This window comes from Gastrolobium bilobum, unplaced genomic scaffold (assembly GCF_033153095.1).
Source record: "Gastrolobium bilobum isolate Gb01-03AN ecotype WA unplaced genomic scaffold, APGP_CSIRO_Gbil_v1 utg40918, whole genome shotgun sequence".
Taxonomy (NCBI): domain Eukaryota; kingdom Viridiplantae; phylum Streptophyta; class Magnoliopsida; order Fabales; family Fabaceae; genus Gastrolobium; species Gastrolobium bilobum.
In genome coordinates, this window is record NW_026900135.1 from 1 (window position 1) to 18,289 (window position 18,289).

The 18,289-nt window shown below is 35.5% G+C and overlaps 1 protein-coding gene across 1 annotated transcript; it reads right to left on the reverse strand.

The window, feature by feature from the left end:
* Window positions 1-9: 9 nt before the first annotated feature.
* Window positions 10-2,534, reverse strand: LOC133295461 (uncharacterized; the record flags this gene model as incomplete). The annotated part of the gene is made up of 2 exons (XM_061494301.1): window positions 2,019-2,534; window positions 10-1,956 (listed from the first exon to the last, which is right to left on the reverse strand). Coding segments are annotated over exons 1-2 (2,463 nt in total), but the record flags the coding sequence as incomplete, so codon positions are not given.
* Window positions 2,535-18,289: the final 15,755 nt, after the last annotated feature.

Here is an 18,289-nt window from a genome sequence, read left to right on the forward strand (position 1 = left end):
CTGCCAAACCGAGAAACTCCTGACTTCCGCAATATTTGTAGGCCTAGGCCATTCAGTGATAGCTTTAATCTTCGCTGGATCAACAGAAACTCCTTCTTGAGATATTACATGACCCAAAAAGGCAACCTTCTCCAGCCAAAACTCACATTTTGAGAGTTTTGCATACCATTTATTCTCTCTTAGAATATCCAATACAATCCTCAGATGTTGCTCATGTTCTTCCCTCGTCATGGAATACACCAAAATATCATCTATGAAGACCACCACGAATTGATCTAAGTATTGCTTGAAGGTTCTATTCATCTGATCCATAAAAGCTGCCGGAGCATTCGTTAAGCCAAAAGGCATGACCGTAAACTCATAGTGCCCATATCTGGTACGATAGGCCGTCTTTGGGATGTCGTCTTCCTTGATTCGTACTTGATGATATCCAGTCCTCAAATCTATCTTTGAGAACATACCTGCTCCTTTCAATTGATCAAACAAGTCTTCAATCCTTGGCAATGGGTATTTGTTCTTTATGGTCACCATGTTCAGATCCCTATAATCAATACACAACCTCATACTCCCATCTTTCTTTCGCACAAACAAAACTGGAGCTCCCCACGGCGAAACACTCGGCCTTATGTACCCCTTGTTTAACAGTTCTTCAAGTTGGGTTTTTAACTCCTTCAATTCTGCCGGAGCCATCCTATATGGCACTTTTGATATCGGAGCAGTACCGGGCATAAGATCGACAGCAAACTCTACTTCTCTAATAGGTGGCATACCAGGAATCTCTTCGGGAAAAACATCTGCATACTCTTTGACCACGGGTATTTGTTCAATCTTCTCCTCGAGAGTTAAGTCGCGTACGTTGCACAAATAAACTGGGTGTCCCTTTATAAGTAAACTCTTAATAGTCATAGCAGAGACTATTTGAATGGAAGGTTTGGGTACAACACATTTATAAGAGAGGTACTTCCCCTTTGGTCCCTTAAAAGATATCTTTTGCTCCCTACAATCTAGCTTAGCCCTATACTTGCTAAGCCAATCCATTCCCAAAATAACATCGAAATCCGCCAAGTCAAACTGGACTAGATCAGCTGGTAGCTCAGAACCAGCTATACTAATCGGAATATTTTCATAAACATTGGAGCAAGAGACAACAGCTCGAGAGGGTAAAGTAATATTGGTTGAGAAGGTAGAAGATGGTACCATTCTCGTTTTCTCCACAAAAGAGGATGAAATAAAGGAGAACGATGCACCAGTGTCAAACAATATATAAGCAGGTACAGACTGCAGTAAGAAAGTACCTGTAATAACATCTGGGTTTGCCGCAGCCTCAGTGTGATTCATGACATAGATCCTTCCTTGACTCCCTATGGTTTGATTAATAGCAGCATTCTGACCTGTTGCTCGATCTGCTCCAGCTCCATTGTTGGGATTTCCAATAGTGGCATGTTGCCGATTTCCTCCATTTCCATTTTGAAAGTTCTGCTGGTAGCGGGGCTGATTGTCATTGTTCCTACCCCCTTGGTTGTTGTTCCCATTTCGTCCTCCATCTGGTTTTGGTTGTCCTCCTTGAGAGCCTGATTGCTGATTGAATCCCCTGGCAGTACACTGGTGAGCCTTGTGCCCCTTGCCACCACACTGAAAACAAGTTATAAGTTCTCCATTGCACCTCTTCCCAGGGTGTGCCTGCTTGCCGCATCCTTTACAAGAGTATGGTTTTGTTCCTTGAACTTGGATCTTGAGTTGATTCTCGCCATAATTACCTCTGTCAGCATACCTCTGTCCATGTGGTTGTTTGTCACTCCAATTATTGCCCCTGTCATCAAAACGAAGCTTCTTATCACCACTAACTTGCTGAGGACCACTGCCAAATTGCTTTCTCTTGTTCCTCTCCATGACTTCCTCTTCAGTTTGTAAGATGTCAAAAATGTTCAAAGCTCGTTCATAAGCTTCCTGGAAGGTCTGTGATGGTATACCTCCCAAGGACTTCTGAATTTTGAATGTCAGCCATTTTTCATACTTACGTGCCATGTCCCTCTCGTAGGAATAAGATTTGAAGCAAAACGCGAGAGCTCAATGAACTTGTCAGTGTACTCCTGCACTGTCATCTTTCCTGCCATCCTGAACCTTGCAAACTCTTCTTGTTTCTGCCACTTAATTGCGTCGGGGTAGAATCTATTGCGGACTCGTTCCTTGAAAATCTCCCAGTTAAATCCCTCTTCAGCTATGTAGCCTGTCTTCACCGTGGACCACCAACTATCCGCCTCCTCTTTCAGATAAAATGAGCCAATGCTAATCTTCATGTTCTCGGGACAATTTGTCACTTCATACAACTTTTCCATGTCGCGAATCCAATTTTCAAGAGCAACTGGATCGATAGTCCCTTTGTAAGTGGGTGGATGATGAGATGCCACTCTCTTAAAAATGGTATTCTCGGCATTAGCCTGATGGGCGTTTTGTTGTCCAAGTGCTAATGCAAGATCTTCGATAGCCCTCAGACGTCGGTCCATTTCTTCAGCAACAGCGTTGTTTGTAGCCATTCTAGTGTTACGACGGGTATAATACCTGATCGTATGTTTTTTTTTAAAAATTCTAAGTTTTTGAATTTGTTCTCATAGTCAACTCTAACTATCACTTTCCTCATCTCATATATTTGTATTATGTATCAGATAATGCAATTTAAATTCAAACAATAAACCAATTTATTTAAATAAATAAATAATAAGAATTTCATTATTCATCATTACTCAAAGAAAGAAAAAAAAAATTACATCTAGAAGAAACCCTTTTAGCCTATAGAAAATTCTATTCATTTGCTAAAATAAAATTTACTAGTCAATAAATCACATAACAAGTCACAAAATAATTTCAAACATGCAATTATTAGAATTTCAAATAAATCTTATTTAAAGGACAAGAAAATAACCCTTCACTACCCATCTCTCACGTTTAATTTTTTTTTATTTCAATTTATTTTATTATTTATGTTCTTATTTATTTATTTAACTGTGGGATCTTTGATCCCTTGAGTTAGTATCAAAAGTGAACCCAAGTTAAACTCAGGGCTCTGATACCATTTTGTAACACCCCAAATTCTAACAATTTATAATAGCATAAATAATTTCAATAATTTTTGTAAATAACAGCGGAAGTTCAAAATAATCAAATTTGGAAAGTGTTACCGCCGCACTTGTACTATGGACAGGTGCAAGGCTAAATTTATTACATTAAAAATAAAACCAAAGACTAAAGTTTAAATACAGGAAATATGTCTTATACATTTATTTAAATCTCATAAAATTTCTAAACTTAGAAACTAGCTAGAAATATAATATCCGAGTCGTGATCCTCGCTGCCCACAACTAGCCCCATCCTTTGCAACATGCTTCACTGAAAATCTGCTCCCCCGTGAAGGATCATTGCAGTTAAACAAACACAAAAGTCAGCAAAGCTGGTAATCCAAATCCGATATACAAAAATAAATAAATAAATAAACAAAAAGAATGTAACTCATGATAATCCAATAAAATAATATAACTCAAAAATTCGAATCAAATGTCAACTTGTTATTAATTATATTAATATTTATTTAATCCATTTAGTCTATTTAGTGGGAAGAGAACCATGGTAGACCCGGGGAACCCTGCCAGTCTACCCTGTGACCCGGGAAACCCTGCCAGTCACAAACAAATCACTTTGGCCATAATCAATTCACATCTTCCTAGTGTGCACACCTCTTCCCAAAGTTGCTACTAGTATCCCGGGGAACCCTGCCAGACACTACTTTGGGAAGAACGGATATAATCATTTTCACATCAGTTTCACATCGGAGGCATAAAGCCCAAAAGTTGTGTTCATCACTTTGGGAGGTACCATCCCAAAGCTATCCTCCCACTATTAATTTTTTTTTATACAAACATAACAAAATTCCTCAATTTATTTCAAATATATGTAATATCTATTTTCTGCAACTAACAATTAATTTCTAATTTATCAAAACATATATATATTTTAGTGCCTCAATTTATAAAATAAAGCACAGGATTCAAAAGAAACAATTGTAACTAACAACATATACTGAAAGCATGTATTTGAAATAGGTTGATCACGTAAACCGAGAAAAATATCATTGCAAATATATGCGTATAAGCAAAAGTGAAGGTCATATTAATTTGCAAATTGAAAGAAACCAATCAGGCATCTAATTTAATGGAAAGTGACGCACAAAAATCGAGAAGGAGAGTTTTGTTTTGTGAACAATGTTTACATATATAAAAGCAACGACAATTTGAATTCAATTTAAAGAATTGCACAGAAACCGAAAGAAATTTGCAGCTAGGTGTATACATGCAGTTCCGAGTTCGGCAGAAGCAAATTGAGAAAACATTTAGCAGATAGTAATTATTAACAAAATCGAATTTATAAGGAACGTAATTATATATACAGGTCAACACAATTATCTGGGATTAGGATTACATGCAATATATTTCATATAAGATAGCCCTATGATATATTTAGGATCATAATTATCCTATCAAAATTCATATAAAATTAACATAACACTTCTAAGGATTAGGATTACACATACCAAATTTGACATAAAATATAATCTAAAAATACCTAGGGATTAGGATTACCTGGTCTATGTTTTCGCTAACTTTTAGAAGAAAAGAGTAATTTGGGGCAGAGAACCGGTTGATAAAAAAATATAAAGATTGAAAATAATTAAAATAAACTTTTTGGAGTGAGAAGAGAAAAAGAGTAGTAGAGAAGAGTGAATTGGTTTGGTTAGGCTAGGTCTCTATTTATAGTTGAAGTTTAGGACTTATACATTACTGACTCATCATATCTAAACAATTTATGTTTGTTGAGTCATCATATCTAAACAATTTATGTTTGTTAAGTCATCATATCTAAACAATTTATGTTTGTTGACTCATCCTAATCCAATCAAACATTACCAATCAAATAATCAAACATTAAAGCATAATGATCAATTAAATAATAACAATTTATCACCCATTATTATTATTACTAATTTATAATTTATTACTATTATTAATTTATTGTATTATAAATTACTATTATTTTTCTGGGATATTACACCACCCATCCGAAAAAAAACAAGCCGAGTAGGGTTGGCACAAAAAAAATGAGCCAGAAAACCCAACCTTACCTGAGTCGGGTAAGGGTTGGCTCGCGGGTTGGCTAAAAAATATGACTTGTGGGTTAGCTTGAAAAAATAGCTCGCGAGTTTGCTCGAAAATTGGTTCGCGAGTCGGCTCGAAAATTGCTCGCGGGTCGGCTCGTTTTTAGCTTATTTAAATGATCCTGTAGTATTAATGCACCAGCTATGTGGCTTCCATTAGCTTAAACAAAGGGTTACAAAATGAAAAATAAAAGCAAAATATTTTAGTTTCGAATTTTCTTCACAACAAATTTCCATCAACATCCAGAAACAATCAGAACCACTTGCTACCAGGTGGGTAAGATATTTGAACCAAACAGAGACAACACAGCCTAACAATATAAAAATGGCAGGAATGAGAAAAGATTAGGGACTTAGGTTTAGAGAAGGAAGAAATGATGACAACATGAGTGAGTTTTGTCCATTTTTGTATATCATATTTTGTATTTTTATATATAAAAAAAAAAACGCAACCCGCGAGCTGGCTCGTTTGACCCTCGGATTGACTCGTTTCTTCACGGGTTAAAACGAGCCGGGTTGGCAACTCATTTTTTCCAACTCAACCCGGCTCATTTTTTATGGGTTACGAGCCAACCCATTTTTGCCAACCCTACATGTAGCCCGTCAGAAAAAACTAATTTTAGAATTTTTCTAAGTTACTCTATACATTCATAGTATCAGTGCATACTGCCATAGACTTAGTGAGTGTCATTTCTCAAGCATTTGGTTGTGTTCGAGGGAGCTTCAGATTGATAGTGTCATCACATTCTGGAGACGTAATTCCTTCTATCTCTGGAGACGATTGTCCACATTCATTTGGCATCAATAGAGGGGACAAATTATCTTAAGAAGACAACACATATTGGGCTCGAATTTTCTGCATACAAACATCTATTTCTAACATTGTGTGAGTTTGTTCATACCTTTGTGTTGTACTCTGCTTATAGGACTAATTAAAATATACTTTTGACACAGATTCAAATCTCTTGGTGATTACTCTCAATGTCTATAATTAAGTATATATTATAAAACATATATTGATTTTAGTTACTTATTACCTTTAAATTTTTATAATTTAGACTAAATACCCTTTTCGGTCCTCAGCAAATTTTACGATGTCCGTTTTAGTCCCTAGCAAATAAAAAAGCTATTCGTGGTCCCTAAGAAATTCAAATTGGACCCATTTTAGTCATTTTAAGGACTAATGTCGGTGTTTTTTGAATATGTGAGGGACCACGATTTTAACTAAATGAGTCCATTTTGAATTTCTTAGGTACCACGAATAGCCTTTTTATTTGCTAGGGACTAAAGCGGGCATCGTGAAATTTGCTGAGAATCAAAAATGATATTTACTCTATAATTTAGGGTGTGCATGACAACCATTCTATTCCCTAGCACTGTTTCTGAAAAGAAACAATTCTGGTCTATTTCTGTTCCTTTGAACAGTTTCTGAGAAAAAAATTGTGCTTGATAACATATTCAATTTTTATTTTGAGAATGAGAATTGTGTTTGATAACACAACAAATAATATAATAAAAAATAATTCCTATTAAGTATAAAAAAAATTTGGATCATCACTTTCCTTTCCATATAGTGTGGTTGTGGTGGTGGTGGCGGCGGAGGGTGGCATGGTGGTGGAGGCAGCGACGATACAACGGTGGTGGTGGCAGTGACGTGGTGATGATAGTGGTGCTGGTTGTGATGACAGTGATTGCGGCGATGACGGTGGTAGTGGTGGGGATGATGGTGGTGGAGGTGACGGCAGTGGCTGCGACACTGGTGGTGGGGATGGTGGTTGGTGGCATTGGTGGCGGCGACAATGGTAGCGGTGGCATGGTGGTGGTGGTTGTGATGGCATCATGGAGATGGTGGTGGTGGTGGCAATGGTAGTGGCTGCGACGGTGGAGGTGGTGGTGATAGTGGCGATGGTGGTAGTGGCGGGGTGGTGTAATGGTGACGATGGTGGTGGTGTTGACAGTAGTGGCTGTGACGATGATGGTGGTGGGTTGGTGGCGACGGCGGCGGCGGTGTCGGTGGTGGCTGTAACAATGATAGTAGTGGTTGGTGACAGTAGTGGTGATGGTAGCGGTGACGTTGTGGTGGTGGTAGTGGTGGTGGAGGTGACAACAGTGGCTGCGACAATGGTGGTTGGTGACATTGGTGGCGGCAACAATGGTAGCGGTGGCATGGTGGTGGTGGTTGTGATGGCATCATGGTGGTGGTGGTGGTGGTGGCGGGGGTGGCGTAATAGCGGCGATGGTGGCGGCGGCGGCGGAGTCAATTGTAGCTGCAACAATGATAGTGGTGGTTGGTGACAGTGGTGGCGATGGCGTTGTGGTGGTGGTAGTGGTGGTGGCGGTGAACACAATGGCTACGACAATGGTGGTTGGTGACATTGGTGGCGGCGACAATGGTAGCGGTGGCATGGTGGTGGTGGTTGTGATGGCATCATGGAGATGGTGGTGGTGGTGGCAGTGGTTGCTGCGGTGGTGGTGGTGGTAGGTGATAGTGGTGGGGGGTGGTGGTGGTGGCGGCGACGGTGGTGGTGGTAGTGGCGGGGGTGGTGTAATGGTGGCGATGGTGGTGGTGGTTGATGACAGCGGCGGCGGCAGTGTCGATGGTGGCTGCAACGATGATAGTGGTGGTTGGTGACAGTGGTAGTGATGGTAGCGGTGATGGTAGTGGTAGCGATGGTGGTGGTGGCAGTGGCGTGGTGATGGCGTTGGTGGCGTAGGCGGCAGTGGTTGCGATGATGGTGGTGGTGGTTGATGGTGGTAGTGGTGATGGTGGTGGTGGTGGTTGTAGGGATGGTAGTTGTGGTGGTGGTGATGATGACATGGTTGTAGTGATGGGTGGAGATGGTGGCGGTGGCATCGTGGTGATGGGGATGGTCACGACAGCACTAGTGGTACGACAGCAGCGACGACAATGGTGGCAGTGGTCGTGTTGGGATGATGGTGGTGGTGGTGATTAGGGGTGAAAGTGGGCTGGGCTGGGCCAAGCTTTGTCCCGAAAAGTCCAAGCCTACGTAAAAAAATTTCAATTTAGCCTGGCCCAAGCCTAGTATGAGTCTAACTGTTAGCCTAGTCTGACCCGTTTATAAAAAAAACAAATGGTCTGGCTTGACCCATTAGCATGTTAAATTTTTTACTTCCAAGCATAACCATGAATCAACTTTACAAAGTACTCAAATTCTGTTGCTACACCAAAAATCATAATTTCAACATCCAAACAGAATCATGAATCATAACAAAACTAATACAATATGCATTTAAGTCATTTTCAAAAGCAAAATGCTCAAAGTAAATAACATATATTTCATCAGATAAACAAATCCATACTATGTAAATTAAAATAACTACATAAATCCAACAAACACATCATGATGCTTGTAGTAAGTATAATCTCTCCCAAAAATCTTTTAATATATTCATATACACAATCTAACATGTTGATATGTTGGTTCCTCCTATATAAGAAATAAAGTAAGATTTCTATTAAAATATAATCGAATATAATTAAGTTATAAATAATTGCAATTGATTAAATTTATATATTTTTTTTCTTCAAGACATATTTACTCTATTTTATTTTTTTAAAATAAATAGTACAATATAGGCTGGCCTGTAGGCTTATAGGCCCGGCCTTTAGAAAGTGAGTCTGCGGCCTTTTTATTAAATAGGTTTTTTTAAGGCCGAGTTCGGCCTATTATACAAAATATACTAAGTCAGGTCTAGCCTGATGTAGGCCGAGCCGTAGGTCCCTGTAGGCCGGCCGGGTCCAGTTTCACCCCTAGTGGTGATGATGGTAGAGATGGAAAGTGATTAAGAGATATAAGTGTTTCTCATTTTGTGCTCGGAACCAGAAAAGCAAAAATTTTCTGATTTTTTTTTTCTGTTCCCCAGCACAAAAATTAATCCGGTTCATCCCTAAAACAAAAAAATAAATCAATTTTACCAAACGAGTTGTCTATCCATTTTTGTTCCTAGGAACAAAAATTAAAAAAAAAATTGATTCCGTAAAAATTGTCATGGTCACCCTTATTTACCCGTGTGAACAAATTATCAATCAACTAGGTCTCGATTATATTATTAATCAAAACATGATGAATCCAAAAGTCTAGTCCGATAAAAAATATTTTACCAGATTTGAGTTAGATCAAATTCGTCGTATGTACGTTCACACATATAATTATATAAATACAGTCTTTGTATTCTTTCTTCCACCGACTACTATCGACTTCGGTGAATGTCGTTTTAAATGTGCACCTTTATCATAGCTAAGCGACCCCATGTACGACGACACCCCCCTCCCCCCAGTAGATTCTGCGGGCCCTCTTCAGGCACCACCAATTTTGTTAATTCAAAGAATTATTTTCCTCACGGCAAAAGTTTTAAAATATATATATATATATATATATATATATATATATATATATATATATATATATATATATATATTTCGTTCCTTATTTTTTTTCGTAGTTTGTGATCTTTTTTTATCTTAATTTTTTTATTTTTTAGTATTTCGTAATATCCCCACGTGCACAATTATAAAATTAAAATTTTGTATAGTACTTGGAAATTAAAATGGTGCTTCGTAAATAATTGAATTTGGAGGAAATAAAATAAAATTCTAAAAAACAATAGCTGAATGCAGTGAATGGTGCTTTATATTAAGATGTTCGCATTATACAAATATTTAAATTCATTATTTCATATTTTTTTATTGTTGTATTCTTTTATTAAATTCATGAGGTATTGTCACTCAATTATACTTTACTGGTATATATTCATACTGTGAAATACACAGTATTTGCACTTTTCTTTCGACAAACGACTTTATACTGATTATTATAATTTTTCCATAATTATCCTATATCAATAATGGATTATTTTTAAATTCATATTTAACTCATTAAAATTTCTAATTTAGCGGCGTAGGTTATTACAAGCGGTCTTTGTTATTTTAGGGAGACTCACTAACTTAACCAGTACTTATCCACAAAATTTCACTGGTTTAAATCTCTAATCATTTTGCACCGTCGTGCCATATAAAATTTATGACGCATAAATCTATATTTTATTTTTAGTACCGGGTAATTTTTTATACCCGCCGTTTCTACTACAATCCTTGCAATATTAATATTTTTCTTTGAAAATGGCTAGATTCCAAGAATTAATATTTTTTACTAATATTATCAAAATTATTTCGCTGTCATTATAGTCACCATATTATTTTTATATTTCTGGATAATTTTGTTTATTGCAATTTATACCGCGAAACACTCAATATTGATCTTTTTCTCAAAAAGGTGTTTTACTTAAAATAATTGAATCTTCTATTTATTAATTATTATTTAAATATTATTAACTTTCTAAAATTTTCAATTTAACGGTACGGATTGTTACGGAGAACGTTTCCTTCCCCTATACATAAAGATACTTTATTTTATCTAACTTTCCAAAAGAGACCATTTTCTATGCTTGTAGTAGTATTGTTTACTTTGTCCATCGTGGCCATTGGAATTTCTTTTGGTCAGAGAAACCTACCTCTACTTTGTTTCAGGATAATCCTTAGTGAGAATGTAGTTGTCGCGAATGAGATAATGAATCTATTTATTGTATCCAAACTAATATCAATTCAATCCATTTCATCGAAACAATGTGACCAATTATCTAATCAACAAAACTATTTGTTAAGAAAAAACAATGATGGGAAATGAAAACAATTAACCCCATATGGGGTGTGTGAAAAGTGATTGTCTGACAACAAGTAAGAAATATCAGTCTTTCTGGAAACTCCACTTCCTTGTAAAGCATGCGGTCAGCATTCATCTTGAGCCAAAGTTAAGCCATGTTCATAGATGGGCTTCTCGGGTACGAAATGGAATGGGTACATGAAAGTGACGAAGTTTCTTTGACTACAAAACCATGTCTTTCTCTTGGAGTGAATTAGATGATTGGGCAGCCAACTTTCAAAAGCTGCTAAAGTGCGAGAACTTCATCCTTGCAACACTTGAAGATAGTCCAACCGCAACCCTCCTTGAGTGGTCGCGGTAATTCTAACAATCAAAGTTGTAAGTTTCTTGATGAATCTTGTGATTTTTTTTAAGGCTAAGCAAACTCGTGAAGTTTTTCCATTTAATCTCAATAAATATGGTAATTTGTTTTATTTAATTCATTGTGATATTTGGTGACCTTATAACACACATTCCTGTTGCGATGCTCGTTAACTATTGTGAAAGATTACTTTAGAAGAGTTTGGTTTTATTTGACGGCCGTGAAATCTGAACTTACAAGGATTTATAAGAAATTTTGTGTCATGACTTAAACATAGTTTCATAAACAAAGAAAGGTAGCACGAAATAATAATTACACATTATTATTAAGGAAAAATATTTGTCCTTTTTAAATGATGATCATTTTAGTTAAAACTAGTATTTTTATTTAAAATTTAAATTAAAAAAAATTACATTTTCTTCTCCCATGATTTTCATTATGTATCTCTTTCTCTCAATTAAAATGATATAATTTTATATAATTTAAAAGGACAAACATCACACCCTTACTATTATTATCATATGGGTATACGTAATTTTATAGGTTTTTATGGACTAATTCGGAGTTCACGACAGATCCATGATTAAGATTTTAAACTCCTCCAAAAAATGATACTGAAAAAGATTGAACACATACTTTACCTTCACCTAGGGGTGTGCAAAATAATCAAAAAACTGAACCGAACCATGAACCGAACCGAACCGCCCTTAAAATAACCGATTTTTAAAAACTAGTTCATGAACCGAACCTATTTTTAAAGAACCAGTTCATGAACCGAACCGGTTTTTAGAACCAGTTTAAGAACCGAACTATTTTGAACCGAACTTTCAAACCAAACCAAATTGATTTTTATAACTTTATTTTTAATTTTTAATTTTTTTTTCTTTTCAAAAGAGAGTCGACTCGAACCGGTTCCAAACTGAACCAAACCGTTTCCAACCGAACCGAACCAGTTTTGAACCGAACCGAATCATTTAAACCAATTCGGTTCGGTTTTTCAAAAAATCCGATTCGATTCGACCTATGCACATCCCTACCTTCACCTGCTCAACTCTCATGCACAGTTACCATGATTTGATTAAAGGTTGGAGTCTTATTTGTAACAATAGCAGCCATATCTATCTCTTCTCTAATGTGCAGTTTCTATAATGGTGATAAAAAATGCTAATTAGTATTTTGTTTTTCATATTTTTAATTATTTTTTTGAAACTAAAAGTTCAAATATATAATGCCATACAAATTAGCCGAATTTCAGACCATTAATAAATTTGCAATGACTTAGAAATGTGCGTTACTCTTATCTTTATTAAGAGTAAAAAAATGATTTATACAATTAAGGTCGTAAATGAAAAATAATTCCATGCATAGCAACTGACAACCGCCTTCCGCCTCGGTTATTTCTTTTAACCAATGAGAAAGTGCCGTGTTCGTAAGCTCCGTTGGAAAGAAAATTATATATAAAAAAAAGGTAACCACAAGCATTAGTTGATACATGAGATTTTAGCATGCAAGGAACACAGCATATCTTCGGGCAAAAAATATTTATTTATTGCTTTTTAATAAAGTATTTATGTATTTATTACACCTTTCAAAAAATTTACACATTTATTACACAATGTGACGCCCCTTTCAAGCGTCACATCCCAATAAAATATCGCAATGGAAGAACGTTGATGGAGGAGGATGTTAGTGCTTCAGAAGGAGATGAAGGTGGTGAGATGGGTGCGTCTCAAATCCCAGTATACCATGAAGCAGTGGTCGCGTAAACGCTGCAATTGCATGACGTTGTGTCTGCCCCATTAGGAAATCATCATGAAGGTAATTGATATAATTTGTATATACCTGAATTCATACCTGATTTAGGAAGTTTGTATTAAAAAGTTTTAATTATCAGATGCAGGTGACGAAGCTGTTATTCCTTTTTGGGAAGGAATTCCGCATTATTCGTACATTGATTGGAGTTATCGGAGCGAACAAAAATCATGCACTGATGGTACGATTTCAGGATCGGGTTCAATACAAGGTCCGTGGCAACTGGGTGACAAGTAATTTGTGAACCAAGAATTTGCAACAAAAAAATGGCACTTAAGCACAATCTCATTAGGGAGTGTAACACCCCGTTCTAGAACCGGTTTGTTAACATTGCTTTATGATATTAAGCGCAGTTACAATCACATTGGTTCAATTAAAAACCCGGATAAATTTTTCGTTTTCCTTTTACAACTTACTTGTTTTTCCTTTTTAACAACGCCGAGTTTAAAATAACCAATTGTGTGACCACAACCTTATTACTTTGTGGAATAATCAAAACTAAACTTAACATCATATCATTATTTTGTTTGAGTTCAATACTAAACTCTCTTCACCTTTTATTAAATTGGAATTTCTATACTTACTTAATATTTCTCATCTCATACTATGTTATAAATCTCTTTGTTAGCTTCGAGTGGGTTCAATCTGCGCTCAAATCGGAGCTCTGTAGCTCGAGTTATGTTAATTTTACTAAACTAAGTTTGTACTGATTTTTTGAATTTAGCGTTTTGGCGCCCAACTTAGCGTTTAAACGCCCAGAGGCAGAAACATTTGCCTTCTCCAGGTCTCCATAGCGTTTTGGCGTCCAACTTGAGCGTTAAAACGCCCACTTGAGCGTTTTTGCTCCCATTTGCGCGTTAAAACGTCCAAGGGCAGAGACCTTTCCTCCATTTTACGAACTTAGAGCGTTTTAGCGCCCATTTCAGCGCTAAAACGCTCTCCAGCTGGGCAAAACATGTCGTCCCCTATTTTCATGTGACTCCATGGGAGATTTCCTCCCACTTTCACCATTCTTTTAACACCTAATAGACATTATACAACTTTAATACATGATAAACATACTACATATTCATCAATCCATCAAGGTCTCAATTACATCGTTGTTCTTACAAATTTCATATACATGCCAAAGGACTTAGCTACAAAAGAAACATGATCAAAGCCAAAAGCCATATACAACAAGGCATTCACCACTACAATGATCATGCACTAAGTCCCCCAAAATACATCATGTGTCCTCAAAATATACATATACATGTGGCAATGTAAATGACATATACATCTACTATCCTAGATGAGATGCAATCCAAAATGAGAAGCTATCAACATATGACCATCTAATCCAAATACGGCCACTTGCCACTAGAGGCTCCTGCGGCATCGGCACCTGAAAGGGGGTCCCCACAACAAGGGGTGAGATATACGAATATATCGCAGTAAACCAGGGGTCCTTGGAGCATCTCTCCATCCCATAGTTCAATCACAGTATAATATCAATAACAATAAATAATGGAATAAATACACATGCAGTGTGTAACAAACATCTCCAAGAGAAATCCCTCGAGCTCTTGCTGTCCTAAGGATACTCAAATGCAAATAGTCCTACTGGCCAGCTAAACTACCAAGTATGAATTACGCATTGTCATGCAACATACCAACATAGGAAAACACCATCCTATGCCACACCAAATGCATACACATACGTATAACAAAGCATTAAATTATTTCATTGCGTTTATATACACTATCAACAACCACTACCCATTCATGGCTTGGTGGAACAATAGAGGGATTTACACCCAAGGTCCGAAGGCTTACCTCAAAGCTCCAGTTCAACCTTTGCTCACCAACAAGTTTTGCCAACAATTACAATAATCAACTTCACAAACAACCACCTACACAATGTGTAATGCAATCAACATATTGCATTCAAGAGTATCTCATAATTATCAACCAAACTATCCAATTCATACCATAACAAAAACATGAATTTACCTATTTCAATGAGCTAATCAAGCTCTATAGCTCCCTCCAATGGTTGGTCACTCAAAGGTGGTCCAATTTCCTCAATCCTATCCATCACATGGACACAATTAATATCCATCCAAACCAAACCATGCCTTACAATACTAGAAAATCAACACTTCAAGCATAAATTTTCTAATACATGGAACAATAACTAAAAGATTACCTAAACTCATTTCTACCGTTTATTTATCATCACTAACCACATTTACAAAGGGCTTAAGCTTAAATCAACCTCACATACAACCCAAAAACACTATTCACCATCTTCCTCAACAATACATTCTTCATGAAAACAAAGTTCAAGGAGTGGAAACTCACCACAAACAGTTGCACAACCAAGGAATGTGGATCCCCTAAGCTCTCCTTGAAGGAAATGTCTTCAAACCTCTCCAACAACCATGTGGGTCGAATTTTTGGAGAAAGAAATCTCCCACCACAATGCTTCCCACTCACAACCAAGCTTGGATTAAGGATGAGAGGAAGATTCCAAGTGGTTTAGGCTTTTGAATCACTCAAATAGGTTGAGAATCCAAGGATCTAGGGTTTGGGCTTCAAGGTTTTGTTCTCCTCTCTCCCTGTTTTTGGCTCGAGGGATGTGGGGGAAATGAAATGGGTTTCAATTGCTTTTAGTCACTTAACATAGGTTAAGTGAGATCAACCGGGTATTAGCTCATCTATCTATTCAACTCTATTCACCACCAAACTTTACCCAAATATCTGAAATACTTTTCTGGGAACATTTCCACTTTTATTTTTATAATTTGGGTACTTTTGCCTACACCTATTTAATTTTCACTGAGTACACTTTTTACCTCAAAAGTAACCCAAATTCACTTAATTAGGCTTTATACTTATTTTTACTCACTAATACATGCTTAATTACTTAATTACACGTAATTTACTAATTAAATAAGCTAGGGCTATTATAGGGAGCATCAAGAGACAATTGTAATTGAGAGCACGCATGCAAAGTTATCTATGAAATGTTGTGCGTAAAAATGGGGTGAAATGGTAAGAGTGAGAAGTGAAATGGTAAAAATAGGGGTATATATAGGGCTCAAGTGTGACGCCCAAAAATGACGTCACATTGTGCAATAAATATATAATTATTTCCAAAACTATAATAAATGCGTAATTAATTTATTAAAAAGTATTAAATTAATTTTTTTGCCGATATCTTCGATCATTTTACATTTTTAGTATTATTTTTGAAGGAGTTTAAAATTTTAATTATGAATCCCCCTCAAACAAGATTAACTCTCATAAAAAATATACGTGATTTATCAAAAATAAATAAATAACCACAAGTCAATGTAAATAAAAATATTTTTCTATATGTACGTCAAAAAACAAAACTAATGAAGTAATTGTACAGTTGCACTTGTACAATACTTTTATGTTACATCTTTTTCTTATCAATTTTACACACATGAATTATTGATTATGCAGTTGCTAAATAATTCTGCATGAAAGTAAAGTCTTGTTTCTGTCCTTAAAGAATACTAGGGCCACCACCACTTTAGTTTTTTTTTTTTTTAATTTTTTTTCATCAAATTAATTATTTAGTTTTATAAAATGTTATCAAATTGAAAAAATAAACGTGACGGAAGTCGGAACCCTAAGCATGTATTAAAAAATGTTAATGCATGTATGGAAAAGTTATTTAAAAGAAATAATTACTATTTTTTTAAAACTTTATTAAAAAGCTATCAATTTTTTAGTACTATAATAAGTTAATTAAAAAATGTTTTTGATTAATGCTCATGCATAGAAGGAGTAAAAAAATACAATTAATTTTTTTTTTATTAAATTTGTCTTCACTCGTTTTTGATGAATTATTACAGAAAAACGTTTAGAGGAAAAGGAAAATATAAAATAGTTAATACAATTAATATTATAGTTTAAAATGTATAAAAAATATAATGAGTGAAATTTAATTTTTTAAGCCGTGAATAAAATGAGACATTTGTATTTATCAAAAAAGAAATGAGACATGTGTAAAAAAATAGATTTTTTTTTAGGTAACAAATAGATATTTTAAAATACACACTAAAACCTACTATGAGTCCTCCGACCAATCAAAATAATTCTAAAACCTGTATTTTTCGAAACTAGTATTTGAATTGGAAAACCAGTATGAAACATGAGAATATAATATAACATGAGTTTGACTTTAATTTATATATGGTATTAAACTTCATTTGTCTCATTTTATTTATTCCATGTGACACAAGTATATATTAAAAAAATAATGTTAGCAATAATATTTTTCTCATATTATTATACATTTTTACAATGTAAATGTGTATATGAAGCATGCAATAGACGCTGGTGAAATCTTTATATATTAAGAGGGTGTTGGATAGCCGGTCGAATTTATTTTTCCTGGAATTGTTTTTTTTTTTTTTTCATATGATAAAAAAATTAACACACAACATCAGTAAAATTAACCCAATATTCATGAAAAATTTTGGTCTATCAAATACATTTTAGTAACTTAACTAGAAAAAAATTTATTATTATATTTCTAAAAATTATTTTTTTTCGATAAAAAAAATTATGCTTTACCAAACCTCACTTAATATCCTTTATTGAAAATACCACCAATAACACAAAGAAAAAAGAAAAAAAGAGAGAGACTGAAGCGTAGAGCACAGAGGGTAGAGTAGAGTGTAGGGAGCATAGTGGAATGAAAATGGATAATTACACATGAAACATCTTATATTACTTTTACACTTTACTTATTTAAATATAAAAAAATAAAACGTGTATTGTCTTTTTTTTTAAATGAATATAAAAGTTTATATCTAAATATTATTGGTCAGAGTATAATTGCAAAGCGTGGCAAGAGAATAAGAGAAAGTATAGTCAATTGGAGGGAAGAGAGGGACAGCTGGTGGGTAGAAGGTCCTTCCTTCCATTTCACAATGGGGGAAGAAAGGTTTTCATTTTTATCAATTAATTCGCCACCAAATTAATATAAACATTTTAAAAATTATTATAAAATGGACCCTCCTAAAAGCTATAATTGTGTTTCAGGGCCTTGAAACATTTCTGTGGTGCAAATCGCAATCCCAAACGCTCTAAGCTGAAAAGAGAAAGAGCCTCTCTCTCTCTCTCTCTCTCTCTCTCTGCTCTTGTCCGTGCTACTGCAACTTGCTACCCATTTGTTCCAAATTCCAATTTTAATCCTTTTTATTATTA